At 48.5% G+C, this 23,766-nt stretch overlaps 1 protein-coding gene, 1 long non-coding RNA gene and 1 other non-coding gene across 5 annotated transcripts in view; 1 reads left to right on the top strand and 2 right to left on the bottom strand.

The window, feature by feature from the left end:
- Positions 1-7,667: 7,667 nt before the first annotated feature.
- LOC122448658 lies at positions 7,668-22,045 on the bottom strand. The gene is made up of 3 exons (XR_006271717.1): positions 21,975-22,045; positions 16,382-16,596; positions 7,668-7,868 (listed from the first exon to the last, which is right to left on the bottom strand). It is a non-coding gene; the product is annotated as an uncharacterized LOC122448658 (long non-coding RNA).
- On the bottom strand, positions 20,509-20,581 carry TRNAG-UCC. The gene has a single exon. It is a non-coding gene; the product is annotated as a tRNA-Gly (tRNA).
- Positions 21,409-23,766, top strand: part of LGALS9 (galectin 9) — an 18,290-nt gene continuing 15,932 nt past the window's right edge. For 2 of the 3 annotated variants that reach the window (XM_043480127.1, XM_043480144.1), the window contains exon 1: positions 21,409-21,556. In XM_043480127.1, the coding sequence (XP_043336062.1) occupies positions 21,518-21,556 (39 nt within the window). In that variant the 5' untranslated portion in view covers positions 21,409-21,517. The remainder of the gene's footprint in view (positions 21,557-23,766) is intronic. The other variant, XM_043480135.1, reaches the window with a different exon arrangement.

Here is a 23,766-nt window from a genome sequence, read left to right as displayed (position 1 = left end):
GGAAAAGGAGTACGTCAAGGCTGTATATTGTCATGCTGCTTATTTAACTTATATGGAGAGTACAGCATGAGAAATGCTGGGCTGGATGAAGCACAAGCTGGAATCAAGATTGCTGGGAGAAATATCAATAACCTCAGATATGCAGAAGACACCACCCTTATGGCAGAAAGTGAAGAAGAACTAAAGAGCCTCTTGATGAAAGTGAAAGAGGAAAGTGAAAAAGTTGGTTTAAAGCTTAACATTCAGAAAACTGAAGAAACATTAAGATCATGCCATCTGGTCCCATCACTTCATGGGAAATAGATGGGGAAACAATGGAAACAGTGACAGACTTTATTTTCTTGGGCTCCAAAATCACTGCAGATGGTGACTGCAGCCGTGAAATTAAAAGATGCTTACTCCTTAGAAGAAAAGCTAGGACCAACTTAGACAGCATATTAAAAAGCAGAGACATTACTTTGCCAACAAAGGTCCGTCTAGTCAAGGCTATGGTATTTCCAATGTCATGTATGGATGTGAGAGTTGGACTATAAAGAAAGCTGAGCGCTGAAGAATTGATTCTTTTGAACTGTGGTATTGGAGAAGACTCTTGAGAGTCCAGGAGATCAGGCCTGAGTGTTAATTGGAAGGACTGATGTTGAAGCTGAAACTCCAATACTTTGGCCACCTGATGTGAAGAGCTGACTCATTTGAAAAGACCCTGATGCTAGGAAAGATTGAAGGAGGGAGAAGAAGGGGATGAGAGAAGATGAGACGGTTGGATGGCATCACCAACTCAATGGACATGAGTTTGAGTAAGCTCCGGGAGTTGGTGATGGATAGGGAGGCCTGGTGTGCTGCAGTCCATGGGGTCACAAAGAATCGGACACAACTGAGCAACTGAATGAACTGAACTGACTGATTCCCCACTTCTGAGCAAACTCTCAGCCTAACCAAGAGATGTAATCAGAATTTAAGGCATTAGCATCACTCTCAGCTGCTGATCTATAGTCTGCACAGCTTTGTTCACCCTTGGAGTGATATTCAATGCTCATGAGGTATATGTTTAATCCTGTGACATTTGTAACAGAACAAGACCCAAGGAGGTTTCCTGGGACAACCCCATCCCACTTCCATGTCTGGTGGTAAAACTTTAGCCTCCTAGGCTTTTCTAAGTTTCAAGGAAAAAATTTAATCAACAAAGTGAGAAAATGCAGAAGCAAAGGAAAACAATCAAGCAAGACAAAATGATAATAGTTTAGCCATTAAACACAGTCAAAGACCTTTAGTTCCTCCTCAAGGGCTATAGATAATATTCTGAGCCAAATCCTTTGTGCTGTTTTGCATGTATAGAAACCCCAACCACGTGGAAGGAGTTAACTGTATGCTGCCCACAAGGACATAGAACCTGGAAGCTTGATGATGGTGATTCCTGTTTACCTCACAACCCACCAGTCTGAAGACATCCATGAGCTAATCACACATCCCACAACCCTCTCCCTCACCCTGGGTTTAAAAGCCTTTTACCTGAAAGGCATCAGGGAGTTTGTGTGCTTTAAGCAATAGCTACCTGGATTCCTTGTTTGGTGCCTCCAATAAATGCTACACTGTCCATCATAACCCAGTATTAGTAGATTGACTTTACTGAATGTGAATGAGCTCTTAGTGAGTGGAGGTAAATCTGATCTAGATAGTGATGGATAGATTGGAAACTTTGATGATAATTTCAATTGAAAAATTACCTTCTTTAGCAATGGATTGGGGAATACAGATAGGGCATTATCTTTCCAGATCAATGCAGAAGAAAGGAAAGGAGAAGGAGAAAGGGTTTCATGTTTATTTAAAATATGAAGTCTTAATCCATTATCCCTACCAAAGGCAGCCTACCTGAATGTCAGCTACTTTTCTTCCTCATCCGTTTGATTCGGAGGTTTCCAGCACTTGTCAGGAGCAGGTGGCAGGTGGGGTCATCTTCACTTGTGAGACGGGTACCCAAGGTTCAAGAGTTTGACTACCATCTGGGCAGCTGAGAGGACCTGGTACAGTTCCTTCCAAGCAGATTAAAGGGCAGTGTTGGCTTTTGGTGATTCCAAGCAGATGGTAGAAGACAGTTGGGAACATTACTTTGTTGTGTCATAGCCAGATGTTTGAAGAAACTAGAATTCAGGATCCAGTCTAGTTTGCAGGTATAAGACAAAACCTCAAAGACAATTAAGAGCACTAGAATCTAAGGTCTACAGAGGTGCAAGTATAATTATTCCATGAACAATCCACTTTTCCCAGCTTAGGAGTGGCTTCCAGAACAGTCCTGCCCATTATGCCAACTCACATGTTCAGTTCAGTCAGTTCAGTCACTCAGTTGTGTCCAACTCTTTGCGACCCCATGGACTGCAGCATGCCAGGCTTCCCTGTCTGTCACCAACTCCCGGAGCTTGCTCAAACTCATGTCCATCAAGTTGGTGATGCCATCCAACCGTCTTTTCCTCTGTCATCCTCTTCTCCTGCCATCAACCTTTCCCAGCATCAGGGTCTTTTCCAATGAGTCAGCTCTTTGTATCAGGTGGCCAAAGTATTGGAATTTCAGCTTCAGCATCAGTCCTTCCAATGAATATTGAGGACAGATCTCCTTTAGGATTGACTGGTTTCTCCTTGCAGTCCAAGGGACTCTCAACTCACCTGGGTCAAGTACAAAGATGTAGGGCCTGAGGGGCATCATGAAGGAATGTGTCCCATGCTGCCTGGAACCCAAAGTACATGTGCAGTGGAGAAAAGCAGGTCACTGGAAAGACAGAATGATCTTTCTACTTTCTCTGTAGAGAACGTGTCCAATCTTCATCACACGAAGAACCAGAGTGTGAGGCCAAAAAAAGAAAGTCTTACGGTGCCAAGATATTAATTAATAAAAATAGTATTTTCCCAGATTTTTGTGATGTCTAGGGTATTTGTCAACAGCTTTGGCTTGAATATGGTGCCCTGCCATCCACCCAATTCATGTGACTATTGTCCCCCATTTTGGCCCCCAGTAGTTTTTATTTATGGATGTAGTAATGTTTTTCATTCATGGTCATGACACAGGGTTTCTTTAAAAAAAAAAAAAAAAGCTCAACAAAGATATAAAACTACAGTCAACCACAGAAAACATCAGTCACCCTTAGATGGACATCGCTATAAAGACTCTGAGGCCTGAGACTAGCAAGAGGGGGAGGCCCAATGCCCCTCGCCATCCCAGTTCAGCAGGAAGTAGCCAGAGAGACCTCGACGCCCCTATTCCCAAAGAATCGGGCCTCCCATCTCTTGAGGGGGGGAATGTTAGGTAGTTAGAATAGGGAAAAAGAGTCCAAAATGGCGGTGGCTAAAAGACCTGGAAGGGAAAGCCCGCGAAAATAGAACAAAGGAAGGTCTGAGGACCGGAATGAGAACCTCAGGTAAAACAAACAGCACTCCTGGCTGGCCCAATTTACATAAGACAGGCCCAGGGACAGAGAAACGTATAAAAAGAGAAGCCAAAGCTCTTCTCTCTCTCTCTCCCGCGCGATGGGGCGACCTTCTCTTCGCATCTTTGGATCGACGTGCCCTCATGCCTCTAAGATGGATTTTCCTGCTATTATCTAAATAAATAGAGCTGTAACACTGATTTATTTAAGAGCTATAACACGGTCTATCCTCCGAGAGCTGTGACCTGCCGAGGGGGCTTCAATGTCCGTCACTCCAAATTTTTGTTGTGACGAGACAAAGAACCGAGGAGCATACACTCACGTGACAGCCCTCATGACTTTAAACAACTAAAGCCTGGACGTTTTTTTTACCATGGCCTGAGTTCTGTGCTGAGTTCTCCACTGCTCAAACCCCTTCACGAAAATCCATGTACCTTTAGGTTAAAACTTTCCCCAGTTTGCTTTTGAAGGGGAGGGAGACACTGCTTTGGCAGAGATCATGAGTGTTACTTGTCACAGAAACAATAAATGCTTCCTCCCCGCCCCCCCCCCAAAAATGCCTATAATAAGTTGTTTAAAGGAAATTGAGAAGTAAGGTTGATTGGTCCCAAGGGAGTCACACAAAGCCTGAAAGCAGAAATAGCTGCCAATAAGACACAGATTCTCCCCCAAAGGAGGAAGTGTAACCAGCTCGTGACTTCGAGGGTGCTGCATCCCTTGGGGCTACAAGTTCTTCTACTCCTTACCCCTACCCCTCCCATCCAAGGAAAGGACACCTCTGACCCTTCACAACCCAGCCCAAGGGCCACCTCCTCTCTGAATTCTCTCAGGGCCTCGCAGGTCAGATACTGGAGGGCACAGACAGAATCTATGGGGTACTTGCTTTGTGTCAGGCATCAACTAAGTGCCTTAGAAGCTTTAGCTCATTCAGTGCTCACAGCAGTCATATAAAATAAGGCCTGTGATTAGCTGCTTCTCACAGAAGAGCAAATACTGAGGCTTAGAGAGTGTTGTTGTTTAATCACTAAGCAGTGTCCGACTCTTGGGACCCCATGGACTGTAGCCCGCCAGGCTCCTCTGTTCCTGGGATTCCCCCGCAAGAATCCTGGAACACGTCCAGGTCTTCAGGTGATCTTCCTGACCCAAAGATGGAACTTGAGTGCCCTGTTTGGCAGGCAGATTCTTTACACTGAGCCACTTGGAAAACCTTTAGAGAGATGTAGGGAAGTAAAGTTTGTCACCCCCTAAAATATGTAGTTTTGCTTTGCCATGAGGATTCGTTTAAACTGATTTTTTTTTTTTTTTGGCCTCCGGGCAAGCAGGATCTTAGTTCCCCTGACCAGGACTCAAACCTGTGACCCTGCAGTGGAAGCGCAGAAACACACAGCCTTAACCACGGGAAAACCAGGGAAGTCCCCAGGCTGATTCTTTTTCAGAAATGGAAGACCTGAAGTTTTCTTGCTGTTGTTTAGTCACTCAGTTGTGTCCGACTCTTTGTGACCTCAAGGATTGCAGCACGCCAGGCTTCCCTGTCCTTCACCACCTCCCAGATCTTGCTCAAACTCATGTCCATTGAGTTGGCGATACCATCCAACTCTCTCATCCTCTGTTATTCCCTTCTCCTCCTGCCACTCAATGCCAGAAAGAATGTAGATAAAGGGCCTGTTCCAGAAATAGAGCCATGACCAGTGATATTTATGGGAGAACATGGGTGAGGTGTGGTGGGGGAACCTGGAAGGGCCTCGAGATTGGAGTCAACTCTGTGTCCAGCAAGCACTTATTTACCAAACATTTGTTTTCCTGTGCATAGCCTTCCTCCTCACTGAAGTCCCAAAACATTACTCTCAACATTCTCTTGTGTCTTTAGCTGAAAGTGGCATTGAAGGTGAGGGCTTTGACTATTTTGTTAGGTTAGTTCTCCTGCATCTCTCCCTCGTATATGTGTTATTAAACCCTTGTTAGATTCTTCTCCTGTTAATCTGTCTCATGTCAATTCATTTCTTAGACCAGCCAAAAGAAGCTAGTCAGGTACAGGAAAATTTCTTCCTTCCCCAACATCCATGTTGTGTCAGAATTCCCTTTCCCTTTTTAATTTCTTTTTTTTCTGGCTGTGCTGCACATAGTGTGAGATCTTAGTCTCCTGACCAAGGATTAAACTCAGGCCCTTGGCAGTAAATGCGCAGAGTCCTAAGCACTTGCCCAGCAAATAATTCCCAGAATTTCCTTCCTTTTCAAGGCTGAATGATATCTCATTGTATGTACAGACCACATTTTGCTTATCTAGTCATCCATGATAGACACTTGGGTTGCTTCTATCTCTTGGCTGCTGTAAATAATACCATGAACACGGGTGTACATACATCTCTTCAAGTCCCTGCTTTCAGTTTTTCAGGGTATATACCCAGAAGTGGAGTTTTGGGATCATACAGGAATTCTATGTTTAGCTTTCAGAGGAATCTTCATACTGTTTGTTAATGTCCGTCTCAGCCTATGCACAGTGATGCTAAGCATTCAGGAATACCTGGGGCCCTCACAGGGGCTGTCACCACTGGTGGGAGTGCCCAAAGGCATTTCCCCAGTTGGAGGCAAAGTTGTGGCTGGACAGGACCTTGGAGTTCTTCTTACCGTTGTGAGACACAGATTAGCAAGGATCATCAGGGGGCTCCAGGCTGGTTCCTCCCAGGCCCTGAGGGCCAACAGCGACCACGGCCAGTGGAGGGGAGATGGAGAGAGCACGGACCTGGGGTTCTGCCTTTATTGGGACCCAAGGGTGGGGCTCCTTGGACCCCAGATAATAACCGAATATCAGTAACCTCAAATATGCAGATAACACCAACCTTAAGGCAGGAAGTGAAGAGGAACTAAAGAGCCTCTTGATGAAAGTGAAAGAGGAGAGTAAAAAAGTTGGCTTAAAACTCAACATTCAGAAAACGAAGATCATGGCATCTGGTCCCATCACTTCATGGAAGATAGAGGGGGAAACAATGGAAACAGTGACAGATTTTCTTTTCTTGAGCTCCCAAATCACTGCAGATGGTGACTGCAGCCATGAAATTAAAAGACGCTTGCTCCTTGGAAGAAAAGCTAGGACAAACCTAGACAGCATATTTATAAGCAGAGACATTACTTTGCTGACAAAGGTCTGCATAGTCAAAGCTATGGTTTTTCCAGTAGTCATGTATGGATGTGAGTTGGACAACAAAGAAAGCTGAGCACTGAAGAATTGATGCTTTTGAACTGCAGTGTTGGAGAAGACTCGAGAGTCCCTTGAACTGCAAGGAGATCAAATCAGTCAATCCTAAAGGAAATCAGTCCTAAATTGAAGGCAAGAGGAGAAGGGGATGACAGAGGATGAGCTGGTCGGATGGCATCACTGAGTCAATGGACAAGAGTTTGAGCAAGCTCCAGGAGTTGGTGATGGACAGGGAAGCCTGTCCAGCTGCAGTCCGTGGGGTTGCAAAAAGTCGGACTGAGTGACTGAACTGAACTGAGCAGAATTGAAGGGTGGGGTGCTTAGGCAGGAGCCAGGGGGCAGGAAGAGACATTTGGGTTCTCTCACATGATTATCTAGGTTCTTTCTCCAAGGTTTTCTAGAAAACAGAACTTCATGGGCTGGGCTGGCCTGGCGCCTTGCATTGAAGCTATCTCCAGCTGGAGATGTGTTTATTCAAGATGTGTGTTTGAAAAGGATGCTTTAGCAAAGAGAAGCTTAATGCCTCGCCCTTAGGCTCAGGCACATGCACTGCATTTCCCGTCACAGCTTCACCATTTAACATTGCCAGAGCTGGGCTGCTGGATGAGATTTTATGTTGTAAACAGCTGTGTCACCACCATCTGGACCAAGCTCCAGACATTTTCAGCACCCAGATGACTCCTTCAGGTCTCTCCTAGTTGGCTCCCACAATGAGTAATCACTTTTCTGATTGGCTGTTGGATTTTACGTAATCAAAATGCTCCCAGCCTGTGCTCAGCTGTGTCTGGCTCATGCGCTCAACTGTGAGGTTCATTGATGACCTTGCCTGTATCTTCAGTCCCTTTTTATTGCAGAGGGCTAGTACATTGTAGGTATATTACCATTCATTTTTCCTTTCTCTAACTTGTAAACAGTTGTGTGCTTCCAGTGCGGGGTTATGATGAGTGAAGCTGATATGCACATGTGCATATGTTCTCATCTCTCTTGGGTAAATATCTAGGAACAAAAGAGCCAGGACACAGGAGAGGTAGAGGTTTGACTTTATTATGATCCACCAACATGTCTTCAACACTGTTGTGTTTTACACTCCAACCTGCAGTGAATGAGTTCCAGTTGCTGTGTATCCCAATCAATGAGGAAATGGTCCCCGCTTCCCTGGCGTCGAAGAGGATTGCAAAGAATGTGTCCTTCTTTTCCTCCTTTTTGCTCCCGCTGTGTCTTCTGCCTCTTAAATCCATTTGAATTCTGGTTGATCCAGGACTCTATTGGGATTGGAGGGTAGAGGAGGCAAATGGGCTCAGTCTATAGGAACATCTCAAAGAAGTCGGTCTTTGCAAATTCTGGGGCACCCAGGTAAGTGCAAGAAGAGAGAGGTACAGACACATATGTAGACCTAGGGACACCTGCTCCCCCTCAGTGCCTGTAGGATGTCAACTGCCTGTCCAGGCTGGACCCTAGGGCCCTGTCTCTAGCACACGATGGGACCCACTTGACATCACGTAAGTCTATTGTCATTGTGTCTTTCCTCCCCACCCTGCATCCTTACCCAGCTGATCCTGAGTCTCTGTTTCAGTCAATCACTTCCTTTGACAAGGTGCTGTTGCCCATTAAAAAGAGTTTATTCAATACATTGCACCCGCCTTCATGTCACCTGAAATTTTGTATTATGTCTGAGACCTCTCTGCTCCCCATTCTAAAGCCCAGAGAGAGAAGAGAGAAATTCATAGAGAGGAGGGATCAGAAGCTCCCGGGGCATCATTGTACACAAGGATAAGGGAACTTCCATTATGATGTTTTCTATTTGCAAGACATTTCTTTCTACATGATAATGTTTATATGTGAGGAATAGAATTTTAAAGGGGAGGAAGACCACTTTAAAAACCCAAGTAGCCTCATATGGCTCAGGCTGCCACTAGTGAGCTATGTGACCTTGGGCATGACCCATAGAGTCTCTGAGCCTCAGCTACCCTGTCTGAAAAATGGGTATAACCAGGCCTTCCCAGCAGCACCGCCATCCCATACACAGGCAGGTCCCATCACTTGGGCTTGTTGTCTGGACATTCATGACATAGCCACACGCTCAGGGGCAGTGTCTTCTAGAAGCTCGCTGTGGTGTGCATGTGGTGAGGATCTCTGAACATACATGAACCTCTATGAGCTATCTGGTCTCAGATCAGAGAGCAGGAGGAGAGCAGAGAGAAAGGGTCTTGGGTGAGGAGCACCCACTTCCATCCTCAGCCCTCCTCCCTTTCTCCTCTTCTCTAAACCCACATTATCTTATTCTTGGCTCCTCCCCATTGAATAACTGCTAAGTTACTTTAAATTTTATATCTTGTTAAGTCCTCTCCAGTGCAGGGCCTGATCACTCAGCATGCAAAGTGGCAGTGGGCACAGAGGTGGGCTTCATTGACCTTCGTTGAGAGAGACGACCTTCGTTGACACCCAAGCTGCCTATGTGAATCCAGTGAGTTCCAGGGCTGGGGGCAGCCTCAGTGGGCAGGAAGCAGCTCTGGGGCTCTGAGGAAACAGTTCCTGCTGGTGACCAGGGGGTGGGAGAGGGTGGCGTCCAAAAGAAAACACAAGGACAGATACACCAGATATGGCAACCTTACACAACTTCTGCTCCACCCCCGTCTCCCAGGGGTCCCTCTGGGTTGGAGTGGGTGAGCATCCCCAGGTTTTGCGCACCTGACACATGTTTACTGCCTCTCCAGGCACCTCTCCTGTTCTACGTGCTCAGAGGAGCAAGAAGGACCTACGTAACAACTAGTAAGGAGATGCTCTTTTTTTTATTGTTTTGCATGAAGGGAGAGGTAAACAGAGCCTCTGGGAGGGTAACAACTCACCATGGCAGCAAAAGGTACTTACCTTGAAGAAGTCTTCCCTGGGTTCAGCCACTTAATAACTGGGTGACCTCAAGCAAATAACTTTCCCTCTCTGGGCCTCAGTTTCTGTATCTGTATAATGGGGATAATCCTCCAGTCACCGCCCTGGGCTGGGGGGATGATAAGTGACTTAGTCCATTAAGAGAACTTGAATGGTGTCTGCCCCACTGTAGACACCACGGAGGTGTTTAGAATTGCTAGGAGTCTGGGGGCAGCAGGGAAGGCCTCCTGAGGAGGTGTCTGCCTACTGAGGGGTGAGAGAGCAAGGCAGGGCAGGTCAAGGGTGTCTGAGTCAGGGGAGCAGGTGTCCCTGCACTGTGGGGCACAAATGGCTGCCTGTTTGCTTCCTTTGTGGATGCACTGTCCTGGGCAGCCTTGTTTAAAACAGGGTTCCCCAAACCCCAGCCCACAGACTGGTATTGGTCCCTGGCCTGTTAGGAACCAGGCTGCATGGCAGGAGTTGGGTGGCAAGAGGGTTAGCAGAGTTTCATCTGTATTTACAGCCCCTCCCCATCACTCGCATCCCCACGTCCTTGGAAAAACTGTCTCCCATGATACCAGAACCTGCTACCAAAGGCTGGGGACAGCTGGTTTAAATCCCTATCATCCCCATATCATATACATAAGACTGAGTTTTATAGAGGTAGAGGCCACTTGTCAAAGGCCCCTAGATGGCAAGTGGCTGAGGAAGGAGGTGCCCACAGAGAGGGCCCTGGGGGAGGAGGAGGCAGGCAGGCGGGCAGCAGCCTGCGTCCCGGGAGGTTTCTGTGCTCCCTGTGGCCTGGCCCGGCCCTGCAGTAGGAGTCTCTCCCGGCCTCAGCTTCCTGAGAGGCTGGACAGGTGGGCTGATGGAGCCCTTCACAGGCATAGGGGTGGATGGGGGGCAGCAAGTGCTGGGGGGCTGCTGAAGCTCACGTTTAAGCCCACAAAGAGAAGGAGGCGGGCCCACTGACCACTGTGTTCTCCCCGCAGCCTCTGTCCTTCACAGGATGATAGTATGGGGTCTCCAGGATGGACATAAGGTCACCATCATCGGGACCTTTCTTCCCTCAGATGAAAACAGGTACCGGAAATTGTTGTGTCTCTCAGCCTCACCCCTGAGGGAGCCACAGTGCTGTCAGCTCAGGAGGGTCCACCCAGCATCCTCTGAGCACCCAGATCCAGCTCAGGGGAAGCCCCGGCCCTGCCAGCAATGCTCGGCACCCCTGCCACCTGTCCACAGCATCCAGGGCACCATTAAGCAGACTCCCCAGAGAAAGGGGGTGATGGAGGCTCACGGTCTAGGGAGGGAAGCAGGCCAGCCCAGAGAAAGAAGTTCTAGGACTGAACTTCATATATGGTGGCCCAGCACTGCAGATACATCAACCTCCTTCCTTCCTACAGCTGCCCCCATTGACTTTGGAAACCTCATGTGGACTGATGTGGAAACATTTAAACTTGCCTCTAAGTTGTAATTTGATCTCTTTCAGTTTCAAGATCATTTTTGGAAAATGCTAAATCAATTCAAAATATTAGTATCTCAGCTCTGTTTCCCATCTCCCTCCTTCCCAAGGTGGGCTGTTCGGGAACAGAGAAGAACTTGCACATATTCTCAGAAGTGGGAGGGATCCTCAGGTGTTCACAAGGAACTCTGCTGAGCTCTGGGTGGCTGGGAGGCCTGGGACCTGTGCCAAGTTTGGGTGGGGTCCACATGCGCTGCACCGTGAGGTCCACAGTGCTCATGGGAGCCCCTCTAGACATATGGCCTATCACAGAAGCCTCTCTGTGTGATTTCAGCTGGCTTCTGCCCTCACTGGTCCTCTCATCACTTTGCATGGGGTCTAGGACCTTCTGGATCCTTCCAGGCCCCTTCCCCACAGCTCTACCTCTGCATCTGGGTTCTGGATGACTTCCTCTGCCGCTGCCTCCCCTGCCCGCTGACCCGGCTACACTGACCATGGGACTCTGAGAGCCCTGAGTGCCCCCAGGGGACTCGGAGGGAAGTGAGGCACCCAGTTCCCCAGAAACCCTCCCAGCAGGGGAATCCGCAGCTTGACTCTGAACTTCCATCCCTCTCTCTCCCTCTTCCTCTGCTGACCCTTCCTCCCAGCACAGGAGCACTTCTACTCCCACTCTGTCTAATAGAGCCTATCTCTACCTCTGAGGGTCCCCCTTCCGATGGGAGCTGCTGTTCTCTCTTTCCCTGGGGCGGAATTTTCAAAGAAACACAGCAATGAAGCTGGGGGACTGCAAAGGGAAAACTACCCACAGAGATATTTCAGAAACACTCTTCATTTTAAGAGGAGAAGGAACTTAGATTTTCTTGTTCTAGGATCACCAAGAGCTCCCTTTCCATTTGGTGTTTCCAGGGGGAGCAGCTTAGCTCAGCTTTCAGCCGGCTCCTATGAGGCCTGCTGGTTGAGGGCTTACAGAGTGCCCCAGTGTTGAGGACAGCATCCAGAACTCGCCCCCTTAAGTGAGAAAGCAAACAGGTTCTCAGGAATTCCCTGGTGGTCCAGTGATTAAGACTCCACACTCCCAATGGAGAGGGTGCAGGTTCCATCCCTGACTGGGAAACTAAGATCTTACAAGCCAAGCCACAAAAAATAAAAACCGAAACAAAACACAGGATCTGCAGGTAGACTGTCCATCAAGGGCCACCCATGGGTGTGGTCCAGCACCTAGCTCTGTGGGGATGACGTGGGGGTGAGGCATGCTGTCTGACTTCCGCGTGTTAGCTAGGGAGCCTGAGTGACCCCAGGAAGCTGCAAAATATACAGGTGCTGAGTTCAGGCAAGGTGGTGGGAGTCAGACCCATACTCACTGGAGAAACTGAGATTGGAAGGGCTTGATTTGGGAACATGAGCGAGAGCTGACTGGGAAAAGGCAAAACAAACATTTATTGTGCTCTCTCCCTGATAGCTCAGCAAATAAAGGTTACGCCTGCAATGTGCGAGACACAAGAGACACGGGTTCCTTCCCTTACTTGGGGCAAGCCCCTGGAGGAGGAAATGGCAACTCACTCCAGTATTCTTGCCTGAAAAATCCCATGGACAGAGAAGCCTGGCAGGCTACAGTCCAAAGGATCTCAGAGTTGGACACGACTGATCGACTATGCGTGCTTGGTGAGTCAGGCCCCTTGGAAGCTCCTTGTGTTCAGTCTTCTTATACTCATGGCTGTACTCAGAGAAAATTGAGACGTGAGGCGCTTCCTCAGAGGAGAGTTTAGAGCAAGAGTTACTTGCTTGGGAGCATACTTGGGCTGCCTCAGTCATCATTCCTGAAGGAAGGCAGTCACCCCCTTTCTGGGTAGACCTCGCAAGGTCATTGCAAATGACAAACAGGGCAGATCTGGGGTCAGGGTCCAGCCTGCTGACCTCACTCAGGTCAGGTGGACACACGACAGCCTCTACTGATGGACAGACACACACTCTGAGATCCCAGTGCCTGGAGATCTAGTGTTTATTATGTCTCCTTTAGACACCATCGCTGTACATGTCCCATCAATGCACCTGTTCTTTCCATTTGTCCTCTTCTTTTCCAACTGAGCAGACCTGGGCTGGCTTCCAGTGAACCACCACTTGTCCCCAAAGACTCTCATATCCAGGCACATTTCTCCACTTCCATCTTGGACACAAATTTCTTTACCCATTCCCTCCTTATTTTTAGAAAATCACACTCAAGGGCAAACTGTGGTAACTACACCAAGACACACTAAATGCAAATTAGGTAGACAAAAGTGATGGCAACAAGCTAGGCATGGTACCAACCAGGCACAGAGATTGCTTGCAGGTTCCCAGACGGATGTCAGTCAAAGTGTGAGCACCTCCTGTTCCTGCCCTTGGCAGTAAGCCAGCACACTCTCTGATTTCCCACCATCTAGGTTTGCTGTGGACTTTCAAACCAGCAACAATGACATTGTCTTCTACTTCAACCCTCAGTTTAAACGTGACAGGTATGTGGTCTGCAACACAAGGCAAGGAGGAAAATGGGGGACTGAGGAGAGGATCTGGGAGGTTCCCTTCCAGAGGGGAGGTCCATTTGATCTCTGCTTCCACGTACAGAGCTCGGAGTTCAAGGTGAGTTGGAACTCTCCTGTCTTCCCTTCAGCTGCCTGTCCCCCAGCTCAGTCAGGCCCATTGAGCAGTCTTTAAATAGTCACGTGAGCAACACCTTTGTACAGAAAAGAGGACCGTTTCCTTGTAAGGCTGCAGTCCCCTTACACATCTTCACCTGCATCTACAGGTACACCTGTTCCTTCTGTTACTCTCACCATAGTGCTTTTTGGCCTCCTGAGTCTTTAATATCCAAAGGATTTCCATTTCTCTGCTGTAGCCCTTCTTCCACTCCAGGTCCCTGGGGACATTTGTTTTTCTGTTACAGTGTTGCTTAGTTCCTCCGGGCGTTGCACATTGCTTTTGCAAGCAGAGTGGTGTCTCTGGGCTTGGGGAGATGGGAGGGGAGCTGGCCACTCATCTTTTGTCATTCTCCATCGCCCACCCTGGTTAGGTGGCCATGTGGTTCTAGAAAGAACCCAGGCTTGGAAATAAAACTGAATCCAGTTTGAATCTCCAGTTCTGCCATTCTCATTGGCTGGGAGATCTTAGAAATGACTTCACCTCTCCCAGCCTCATGTCCTCACCTGTGGAAGGAGCATGGTCTGCTGTCCCAGGGGTTTTTGTGTGAGTTCAACGAGGCACTCTACATCAGCGGGCACAGAATAGCCTGTCTGGGTCACAGCTGAGTCTATTTGACCCTCTCTGTGTTTTCAAATTCTTGAATGTCTAAAATTCATAAAGGGCAGGAATTCACAGAGCACCGAGGTGAGCTTCCTGAGTCACAGGGCAAATTCCCAGGGGCTGTCTGGTTTACTTATGGTAAGAGGAGTGGGAGATGAGAGGGAGGTTCAAGAGGGCGGGGACATATGCATACCTGTGGCTGATTCTTGTTGATGTATGGCAGAAATCAACACAGAAACCAGCAACAATGCTTTACAATATTGTAAAGGAATTATCCTCCAATTAAAATTAAATATTTTTTTTAAAAAAGAAAAGGTCAGGAGCTGTTTTGCAAGATGAAAAATTCTAGAGCTGCATGGTGGTTTGTTGGCTCCCCATCTATGGGACTCAACTCTATACCACTAAACTGTACAGTTTAAAATACTTAAGATGGTCAATTCTTTGTGATGTGCATTTCACCACCATTTAGGAAAAAAAAAAAAAAAAAGGTCACACAGATTGCTTCTTCCTCCTGAGGATGGAGAGAGCCCAGGAGGCAGATTACCTCCAGGGTGCTGACCAGAAAATTCCAAACTGGCTGATTAAGACTACATTTCTGGGGAAGGTGGAAGCTATAATTAGGTCAGGTATTACATTGAGGTTTGGTATCATAGGCTTTAGCAAAAGTGACTTCATTTTGACCCTGTGGTTTTCTCTTTTACTATTCCCCACTTTTGAGCAAACTCTTAGGTTAACCAAGAGATAAGGCATTGGCATTACTCTCAGTAACTGATCTTGTTGACCTTTGATATGGTATTTAGTGGTCATGATGCTTCTGTTTACTTTCCATAACATTTGTAACTGAGCAGGGCCAACGGAGGCTCCCTGTGACAGCCCTACACCTACCTCCCTGTCCATAGTAAAAACATTAGCCTCCTAGGCCTTCCCCAAGTCCAAGGAAAAACATTTAATCGGAGAAGTGAGAAAAGTGCAGAAATGAAGGAAAACCATCAAACAAATCAAAATGATGATAGTTTAGCAACTAAACAAAGTAGAACTTCCTCAGGGGCTATACGCAATATTCTGAGGCAAATCCTTTGTGTTGCTTTGCAGATGTAGAAAGCTCCACTAGGTGGAAAGAGTTACCTCTGTGCCACCCACAAGAATGTAGACCTCAAACAGGCTGGAACCAGAAGCTTGATGATATTGACTCCCAGTTATCTCACCATTGTCAGCTACAAATTGGCACTCACCAAGAGCATTGTCAAAGGCTGAACAACAAAGGCGTTTGCCATCTGCCTCTGTGGAGACTGAACCCCATGCTGCTTTGCCTGTTGACCTTCAACAACCCCTGACGGAGTTCAGGGTGCAGTGAGGCGCTCTGTGACCCAGGGAATGTGGTGGGACAGGCCTTTAGGTAGTTGGATGTTTTTAGGAACAGATTTTATGATCTCAATGCTCATATCTCACCTCATATGATCTCTCCTCATATCTAGAGAAGCACTAAATCCCTTCATGGTGACATCAGATCCTCATGACTAACAAAAAGCCTTTTGTAAAATGACTGTTTCCTGGTATTGAATTCCCTCTTCACCAAAACCTATATATTGACCTTTCCCCATGGCTGCTTTGGAGCAGTCTCTCAGAGCTATCTGAGATGCTGCCTCCCACACTACGGTCCTCATTTTGCCCCCAAATAAAACTTAACTCACAACTCTCAAGTTGTACATCTTTTTTTAGTCAACACCACCAACCAGTCAGAAGCTTTCCATGAGCTGATCATGCCCCACTCAACCCTCTACCTCACCCTGTCTTTAAAACCTGTTCCTGAAAGCCATAGGCGAGTTCAGGCCTTTCCAGCATTAGCTGTCTGGACTCCTTGCTTGGTGCCTGCAATAAATGCTGCACTTCCCTTCCCTGCCACCCAGTGTCAGTAGACTGGCTTTACTGCAGGTGGATGAGCTCTTAGTGAGTGGAGGTAAATCTGATCTAGATAGTTACAGATGGATTGGAAACTTAGATGATAAATTCAGTTGAAAGATTACCTTCCTTAGCAATGGCTTGGGGAATTTAGATGAGGGTATTATCTTTCCAGGTCAATACTGGAGGAAAGGAAAGGGAAAAGGAGAAAGGGTTTCATGTTTAATTAAAGTATAAAATCTTCATCCATCATCTTGGACAGAAGCGGTTTACCTGAATGTCAGCTACTCTTCCTCCTCAGTTTGCTTCAAGGTCTTCAACATTTGTACAGCACCAGGTATCAGGTGGGATCTTCTTCAGTGGTGAGATGTATATCCAAGGTTCAAGTCCCTGGAGCCTGACTGCCATCTGGATAGTCGGGACGACCTGGTACAGTCCCTTCCAAGGAGATTAAAGGGGAGTCTTTGCTCCGAGTGGTGTCAGATCTCCTGATGGAGGACAACTGGGATTCAGTTTGGTGAGTCATAGTCAAACTAAGTGCTTTCCAGCCTTAGCTCAATCAATGTTCATGACAATCATATCAAATAAGGCCTGCAATATGCTACATCTCGCAAATGATGAAAGACTAAAACAGTGTAGGGGAGCAAAATCTGCCATCCCAAAATGTGTCAATTGGGCATGAGGATTCATTGAGGCTGAATCTTCTTAAGAAACTGAAGACCTGAAGTTTTTCTTGTTACTCCCCCTCAACTGCTGCAAAGAAATTAGATAAAGGACCTGTTCCAATAATAGAGCCGTGACCTATATTTACAGAACATGGGCGAGGTGTGCTGGGTGAAACCCAGCACCCTGTAGAGATCAGAGTCCAGTCTGCACCCAGCAAGCACCTATTAACCAAGCATTTGCTTATCTGGCTTCTTCCTCATTGAAATCCCAACCATCACCCTCTACATCCTCTTCTGTCTTAGCTCAAGATGGTATTTAATGTCAGGGCTTTGACCATTTTGGTGAGTTAGTTCTTCTGGGTCTCTCCCATATATATGTGCTAAACTTTTGTTAGATTTTCTCCTGTTAATCTGTCTCCTGTCAATTTAATTCTTAGACCTGCCAGATGAACCTAGAGGGGTAGAGGAAAATTTCTTCCTTCCTCAACATCATCAAAGTTCACACATGCTGAAACCTGGGTCAGAATTCCCCTCCTTTTCAAGGCTGAATGACATTGCACTGTATGTATAGACCACATTTTGCTTATCTAGTCATCCATAATAGACACTTGGGCTGGTTCTGTCTCTTGGCTGTTGTAGATAATACCATGAACATGGGTGTACCAACATCTCCTCAAGTCCTTGCCTCAGTTCTTTAGGGTTTATACCCAGAAGTGGAATTGCTGGATCATATGGTAATGCTGTGTTGAGTTTTTAGAGGAACCTCCATACTGTTTTGGACAGTATGAGACATCCGTCTCAGCCTATGCATGGTGACGCTGTCAGCATAGGAACATCTGGGGGCACTCACGTGGGCCTTTAGAACCTGTGGGAGCCCCCAGGTCATTAGCCCAGCTGGAGCCAGTGCTGTGGCTGGACTGGCCCTTGTGGTTCTCACTAGTATTCCAGGACGCAGCTCAGCAACAACCATCTGGGAGCTTTGAAAAAAACAAGGATTATTACTCTCAAGTCCTGAGGGCTACATAAGGAGATTGTCCAAATGGGAGGTGGGAGTGGGGGCCCTTACTAGGGTCCAAGGGTAGGGTGGTTAAGCAGGGACCAGGAGCAGGAAGAGACATGTGGGGTCCCACACATGGTTATCTAGGTACCCCAAAGCTTCCCAGGAAGGAGAATGTCATGGGTGAGGCCAAACTGGGTGCTTACTTAGAAGTTGTCATACAGCTGGTGATGTGTTTACACAAGATGGGTGTCTTCGAAATGGATGCTTTGACAATCAGAGGCTTAATGCCGGGCCCTTAGGGTCAAGCACATATACTACATTTCCCACCACCACCTCCCCATTAAATATTCCCACCCACAGCACAAAAGACCTCCTTCCTTCATGTCCTCATCAATACTTGTCAGTTTCTGGTTTTTCAAGAGTGTGAGGTGGCCGACACGTTTAGAACAGATCCTACCCTCTACGATGCAGAGAATAGAGAGCCTCAGACAAGTGTCTGGAGTTTGAATAATGGAGCTCTGAGGGCTGCCTCTCACCTTAAGACCAAAGCCAGGCCCTGGGAACAAGTCTCATGACTACACGGTGATGCCAGGCTGCTGAGGTCAACTGTGCCAGGCACTGGGTCTTGGAGACGCCTCCCCACTGTCTCCATCACCTGAAAACCCATTGGCCTTCGTGTTGGCTGTTGCCCCTCCCTGCAGGGCAGGAGCAGAGGACCCTGGGCTCTTCTCTGGGGGTGGACTCCCTGGGACTCACCTCCAAGCCACCTAGCAATGCCAAAGTGAGTACTTCCTGGAACTCTAGCTGTGCCCGTGTCTGCCTGGGCCCTGGGAGGTTTTTTTTTTTTCTTAATATATATAAAAATAAAAACAGAACTTTATTGAGATATGATTCAGGTAAATCCACAGACCCTAGTCTTCTGGATGAGTTTTTATGTTGCAAACAGCTGTGTGGCCACCATTGAGGTCAAGCTCTAGGACATTTCTAGCACCCAGATGACTCTTTAGGGTCCTTCTCAGTTGGTTCCCTCCACAGGTCATCACTATTCCGACCAGATGTTGGGTTTTATGTAATCAGAATGCTCCCAGCCTGTGCTCAACTGTGAGTTTCATTGATGAACTTGCTTGTATCTTCAGGCCCTTTTCATTGCTGAGGGCAGCCCACTGTAGGGCCTCTCTGTGCCTCAGACCATTAAGAATCCACGTGCAATGCAGGAGACCTGGGTTCGATCCCTGGGTTGAGAAGATCCCCTGGAGAAGGGAATGGCAACCCACTTCGGTATTCTTGCCTGGAGAATTCCATGGACAGAGGGGCCTGGCGGGCTACAGACCATGAGGTCACAAAGAGTCGGCCACAATGGAGTGGCCAACACTTCCGTTTTCAGTCCATTGTAGGCACATCACCATTCAATTTTCCTTTCCCTGCTGGAAAACAGTTGCATTGTTTCCAGTAAGGGGCTATGATGAGTGAAGCCATTATGCACACATGTGTATGTTCTCATCTCTCTCAAGTAAATATCTAGGAGCAGAAGAGCCAGGACACGGGAGCGGTAGAAGTTTGACTTTATTATGATCCACCAACAAGTTTCCAATGCTGCTGTATTTTACTCCAACCTGCAGTGAATGAGAGTTCCAGTTGCTCCATATCCCAGCCAATGAGAAGACAGTCCCCTTGTCCCTGGTATTGAAGAGAATTGCAAAGAATTTTCCCTTCTTTTTCTCCTTTCTGTTCCAACTGTGCTACCTGCCCCTGCCCCTTAAATTCGGTCAAGTTTCAGTTGATCCAGGAATCTAGTAAGGATGGGGAGGGGAGAGAGGAGGTATACGGCCTCAGTCTGTGGGAACATCTCGAAGAAGTCAGGCTTTGCAAATTCTGAAGCACAAGAAGGGAGCAACCCTGGAGCACCTGCTCCACACTTGGTTCCTGTAGGACCCTCAACAGCTTGTCCAGCCTGGACCCTCAGGCCCTGTCTCTGCCACATGGTGTGGGGGACCCTCTTGACCTCAAGTAAGACTATTGTTGCTATGTCTTTCCTCTGTATCTCCATCCGTGATCCAGTTGATCCTGAGTCTCTGTTTCAGTCAATCATTTCCTTTCACAAGAAGGTAGAGCCAATTAAAGACAGCTTATTCAATATACTCTCCCAGTATCCATGTCAGTTGGAATGTCTGAGACTTATCCGTTCCCCATTCTAAAGCCCAAAATCAAGGGAGAGGGAAGAAAGAGATAAATTGGTAGAGAAAAGGGTCAGAAGCTCCTGGGGCATCATTATACACAATGCTAAGGTAACCTTGGGCTTTCCTGGTAGCTCAGCTGGTAAAGAATCCACCTGCAATGCAGGAGACTCTGATTCAAGTCCTGAGTTGGGAAGATCCCCTGAAGAAGGGATAGACTACCCATTCCAGTATTCTTGGGCTTCCCTGATAGCTCAGATGGTGATGAATCTGCCTGCATTTCGGAAGACCTGGGATTGATCCCTGGGTTGGGAAGATCCCCTGGAGAAGGGAAAGGCTACCCACTCCAGTATTCTGGCCTGAACAGGTCCATAGACAGAGGAGCCTGGCAGGCTACAGTCCATGGAGTTGCAAAGAGTCGGACATGACTGAGCAACTTTCACTTCACTTCACTTCAAGGTAAACTTCAATGTGAGGTTTTATATTTGCAAGACATTTCTTTCTATGTGATTATGTTTTTCTTTTCTTTTTTTTCCATGCCAAGCAGCTACAGACCCTTAGTTCCCTGACCAGGGATCGAACCCATGAGCCCTGCAGTGGAAGTGCAGAGTCCTAACCATTGGACCACCAGGGAAGTCTCAACATGATAATGTTTTACATTAGGAATAGAATTTTAAAGGAGAGGATACCTTTTCCAGACCCTACTGGTGCTTTTGAACTGTGGTGCCAGAGAAGACTCTTGGAAGTAGCTTGGACTGCAAGGAAATCAAACCAGTCAATCCCAAAGGAAATGAACCCTGAATATTGGAAGGATTGATGCTGAAGATGAAGCTCCAATACTTTGGCTACCTGATGCAAAGGGCCAACTCATTGGAAAAGACCCTGATGCTGGGAAAGATTGAGGGCAGGAGGAGAAGGGGGCAACAGAGGATGAGATGGTTGGATGGCATCACGGACTCAATGAACATGAGCTTGAGCAAGCTCCGGGGGATGGTGAAGGACAGGGAAGCCTGGGGTGCTGCAGTCCATGGGGTCACAAAGAGTCTCACATGACTGAGCGACTGAACACCACCACCAAGTAGCCTCAGATGGCTCAGACTGCCACTAATGAGCTGTGTGACCTTAGGTATGACCCTTAGACTCTCTGAGCCTCTGTTACTGTACCTGGAAGAATGGTTACAGTCAGGCCTTCCCGGTACCACTGCCAGCCCACGCACAGGCAGCCCCAATCTGCATGGGCTGGCCAAGCAGTCCCACTGTTGTCTGGACATTCACGACACAACCACAGGGACAGAGTCTCCTAGAAGCTCGCTGTGGTGTGCATGCAATGAGGCTCTCTGACCCTACATGAACTTCTGGAACCTATTCTGACTTGGAGCGGAGCACAGGAAAGAGGGAGGAGAGAGAACACTGGGTGAGGAGCGTCCGCTTCTATCCTCTGCTCTTTGTCTCCACCCATTTCCTCTTGCCCTGGGCTCCTCCCCATTGAATAACTGCCAGATTGCTTAGGTTTCTATTTCTTCATTAAGCCAGCCGGCGAAGTGGCAGCAGCTACAGAGGTGGTGGAGACATGGCCTTTGGTGGTGCCCAGGCTTCCTACATAAACCCAGTGAGTTCCCAGGGCTGGGGGTGGCCTCAGCTGGGGGAGGGGAGGGACAGGTATCACAGCTCCTGCAGGTGACAGGAGCTCTTGCAGGGCAATGGGGGGAGGGGGGCATCCAAATGAGAACACAAGAAAGGCAGACACACCCGCCGGCGTGATCCTGACAGAATTTCTGCTCTGAGCTCGTCTCATCCCCCTAGCCCCACTCAGGGCTGGAGCGGATGAGCATCACCAGGATTCAGTAAGCAAAGGTTTACTGAGCTTTCTCTGGGTGCCACTCCTGCTCTAGATGCTCAGCGGGGGATGAAGGGCCTATATCATAACTAGAAAAGAGATTATTAATAATTTTTTTTTGCACGAAGGGAGAGGTACACAGGGCTTCTGGGGAGGCTAACAACCCAACTCGGAAGCGAAGTGCACTTACCTTGAAGATGGCCTCCCTGGGTTCAGCCATGTACTAGCTGGGTGACCACAAGCATCCTAGGTGGCTCAGCGGTAAATAATCCATCTGCCAATGTAGGAGATGTGGTTTCCGTCCCTGGGTGAGGGGACGGAGGAGGAAATGGCAACGCATTCCAGCATTCTTCCCTGGAAATTCCCATGGACAGAGGAGCCTGGCGGGCTACATTCCATGGGGTTGCAAACAGTTGGACACAACTAAACCACTGAGCAGGCACGCACATGCAAGTTGCTTTACCTCTCTGGGCCTCAATTTTGCATCCATACAATGGGGATAATCCTCAGGTCACTGCCCAGGGCTGGGGGAAGAATTAAGCCAGGAAGTCCACTGAGAGAGCTTGAAAGGTGTCTGGTTCACTGTGGAAGTGTTTAGAATTAATAGGAGTCTGGGGGTGGCAGAGAAGGCCTCCTGAGGAGATGTCTGCTCCCTGAGGGGTGAGAGAGTAAGGCAGGGCAGGTCAAGGATATCTGAGAAGGACCCTCCGGGGAGTTATGGGGGAGAGGGGGCCCTGTGGGGTGCAAGGGCTGCGTCTTGTGCCCTTTGCCTCCTGTGTGGAGGCCCCATTGCAGGTGGCCTGGTTTAAACCCTGCAAGCCTTATCATCCCCAGGTCATAAACGGAAAACAGGTTCAGACAGGTGGAGGTCACTTGTCAAATGTCCCCAGATGGTAAGTGACCAAGGAAGCAAGGGCCCACAGAGAGAGACCTGGGTGAGGAGGAAGCAGGCAGGCGGCAGCCCGGGTCTCAGGAGGTTTCCATGCTCCCTGTGTCCTGGGCCTGGTCCTCAGTAGGAGCCTCCCCCAACCTCAGCTGCCTGAGAGGCTGGGCAGGTGGGCTGATGGAGTCCTTCCTGGGGAGGCGTGGGGGGACAGCAGGTACTGGGGACTGCTGCACTCCACACTCAAGCCCACCTCCCCGGGGGCCCCACTGGGCCTGCTTGCTCCAGGCAGTGTCCAGTGGCCCTCAGCTCACTTTGGGGGGATCCTGTTGGGGTTGGAGGAAGCTGGGGCCCCCCCAGAGGGTGCCTCCATGATGACCTCGGGTCAGGACGTGACACCTAGGTTTCCTTCTTCCTCAGATGGGGGACCCAGAGCCCGTTCCAGGCCCTGACGTTTTATTATTCTGAAGACACACATTTTTCCTTTCTAATCCTTGGATTCAAAAGCCAAAGATTTGAAATTAGAAGGAAATTACTTCTATCGACAACAGAGAGGCAAGACAGGGCCTCGGAGTCTGGACGAGAAACAGGCTGGTGCAGCCCCCCAGGGGCCAGCAGCACTGTTCACCCACGTGGCCGCCCGCCCCCAGGTCACCCAGTGACCTCTAGTATCCGGGACCTCACTTCCTCCCAAGTGCAACATGAGGGTCACCCGCCTGGCCAGTCAGCTGAGTCAGTGCTTCTAGGATATGCCTCAGGAGCAGCCCTATTGCTCGCCCATGCCCCGCTCTGGTCTCATCTGGCCCAGCCCCCGGAGGGCCAGGAGGGCAGCAGCTATGAGTCAGGACAGGACTCTCTGTTGGGTCCAGCAGGGTCAGGGCTTCACCGTGAGAAGCGGCCCAGGTGAGGGCTAAGAGCGTGGGTGCTGGGATTCAAACCTGCCTCTTCCACTGCCCAGCTGTGTGACTTCGGGAAAGTTAGGCAACCTGCTTGTTCTGTTTCCTCATCTGTAAGCACGGCACCAATAATGACCTGCGTGGCTTCGAGGAAATGGGATGATGAGATAACAAAGACAAGGAAAGGAGGCCACCAGAAGGGT

This window comes from Cervus canadensis, chromosome 1, assembly GCF_019320065.1.
Source record: "Cervus canadensis isolate Bull #8, Minnesota chromosome 1, ASM1932006v1, whole genome shotgun sequence".
NCBI lineage: Eukaryota > Metazoa > Chordata > Mammalia > Artiodactyla > Cervidae > Cervus > Cervus canadensis.
The sequence above is the reverse complement of the archived record's forward strand: the minus strand, read 5'-3'. Positions and strand labels throughout refer to the sequence as shown.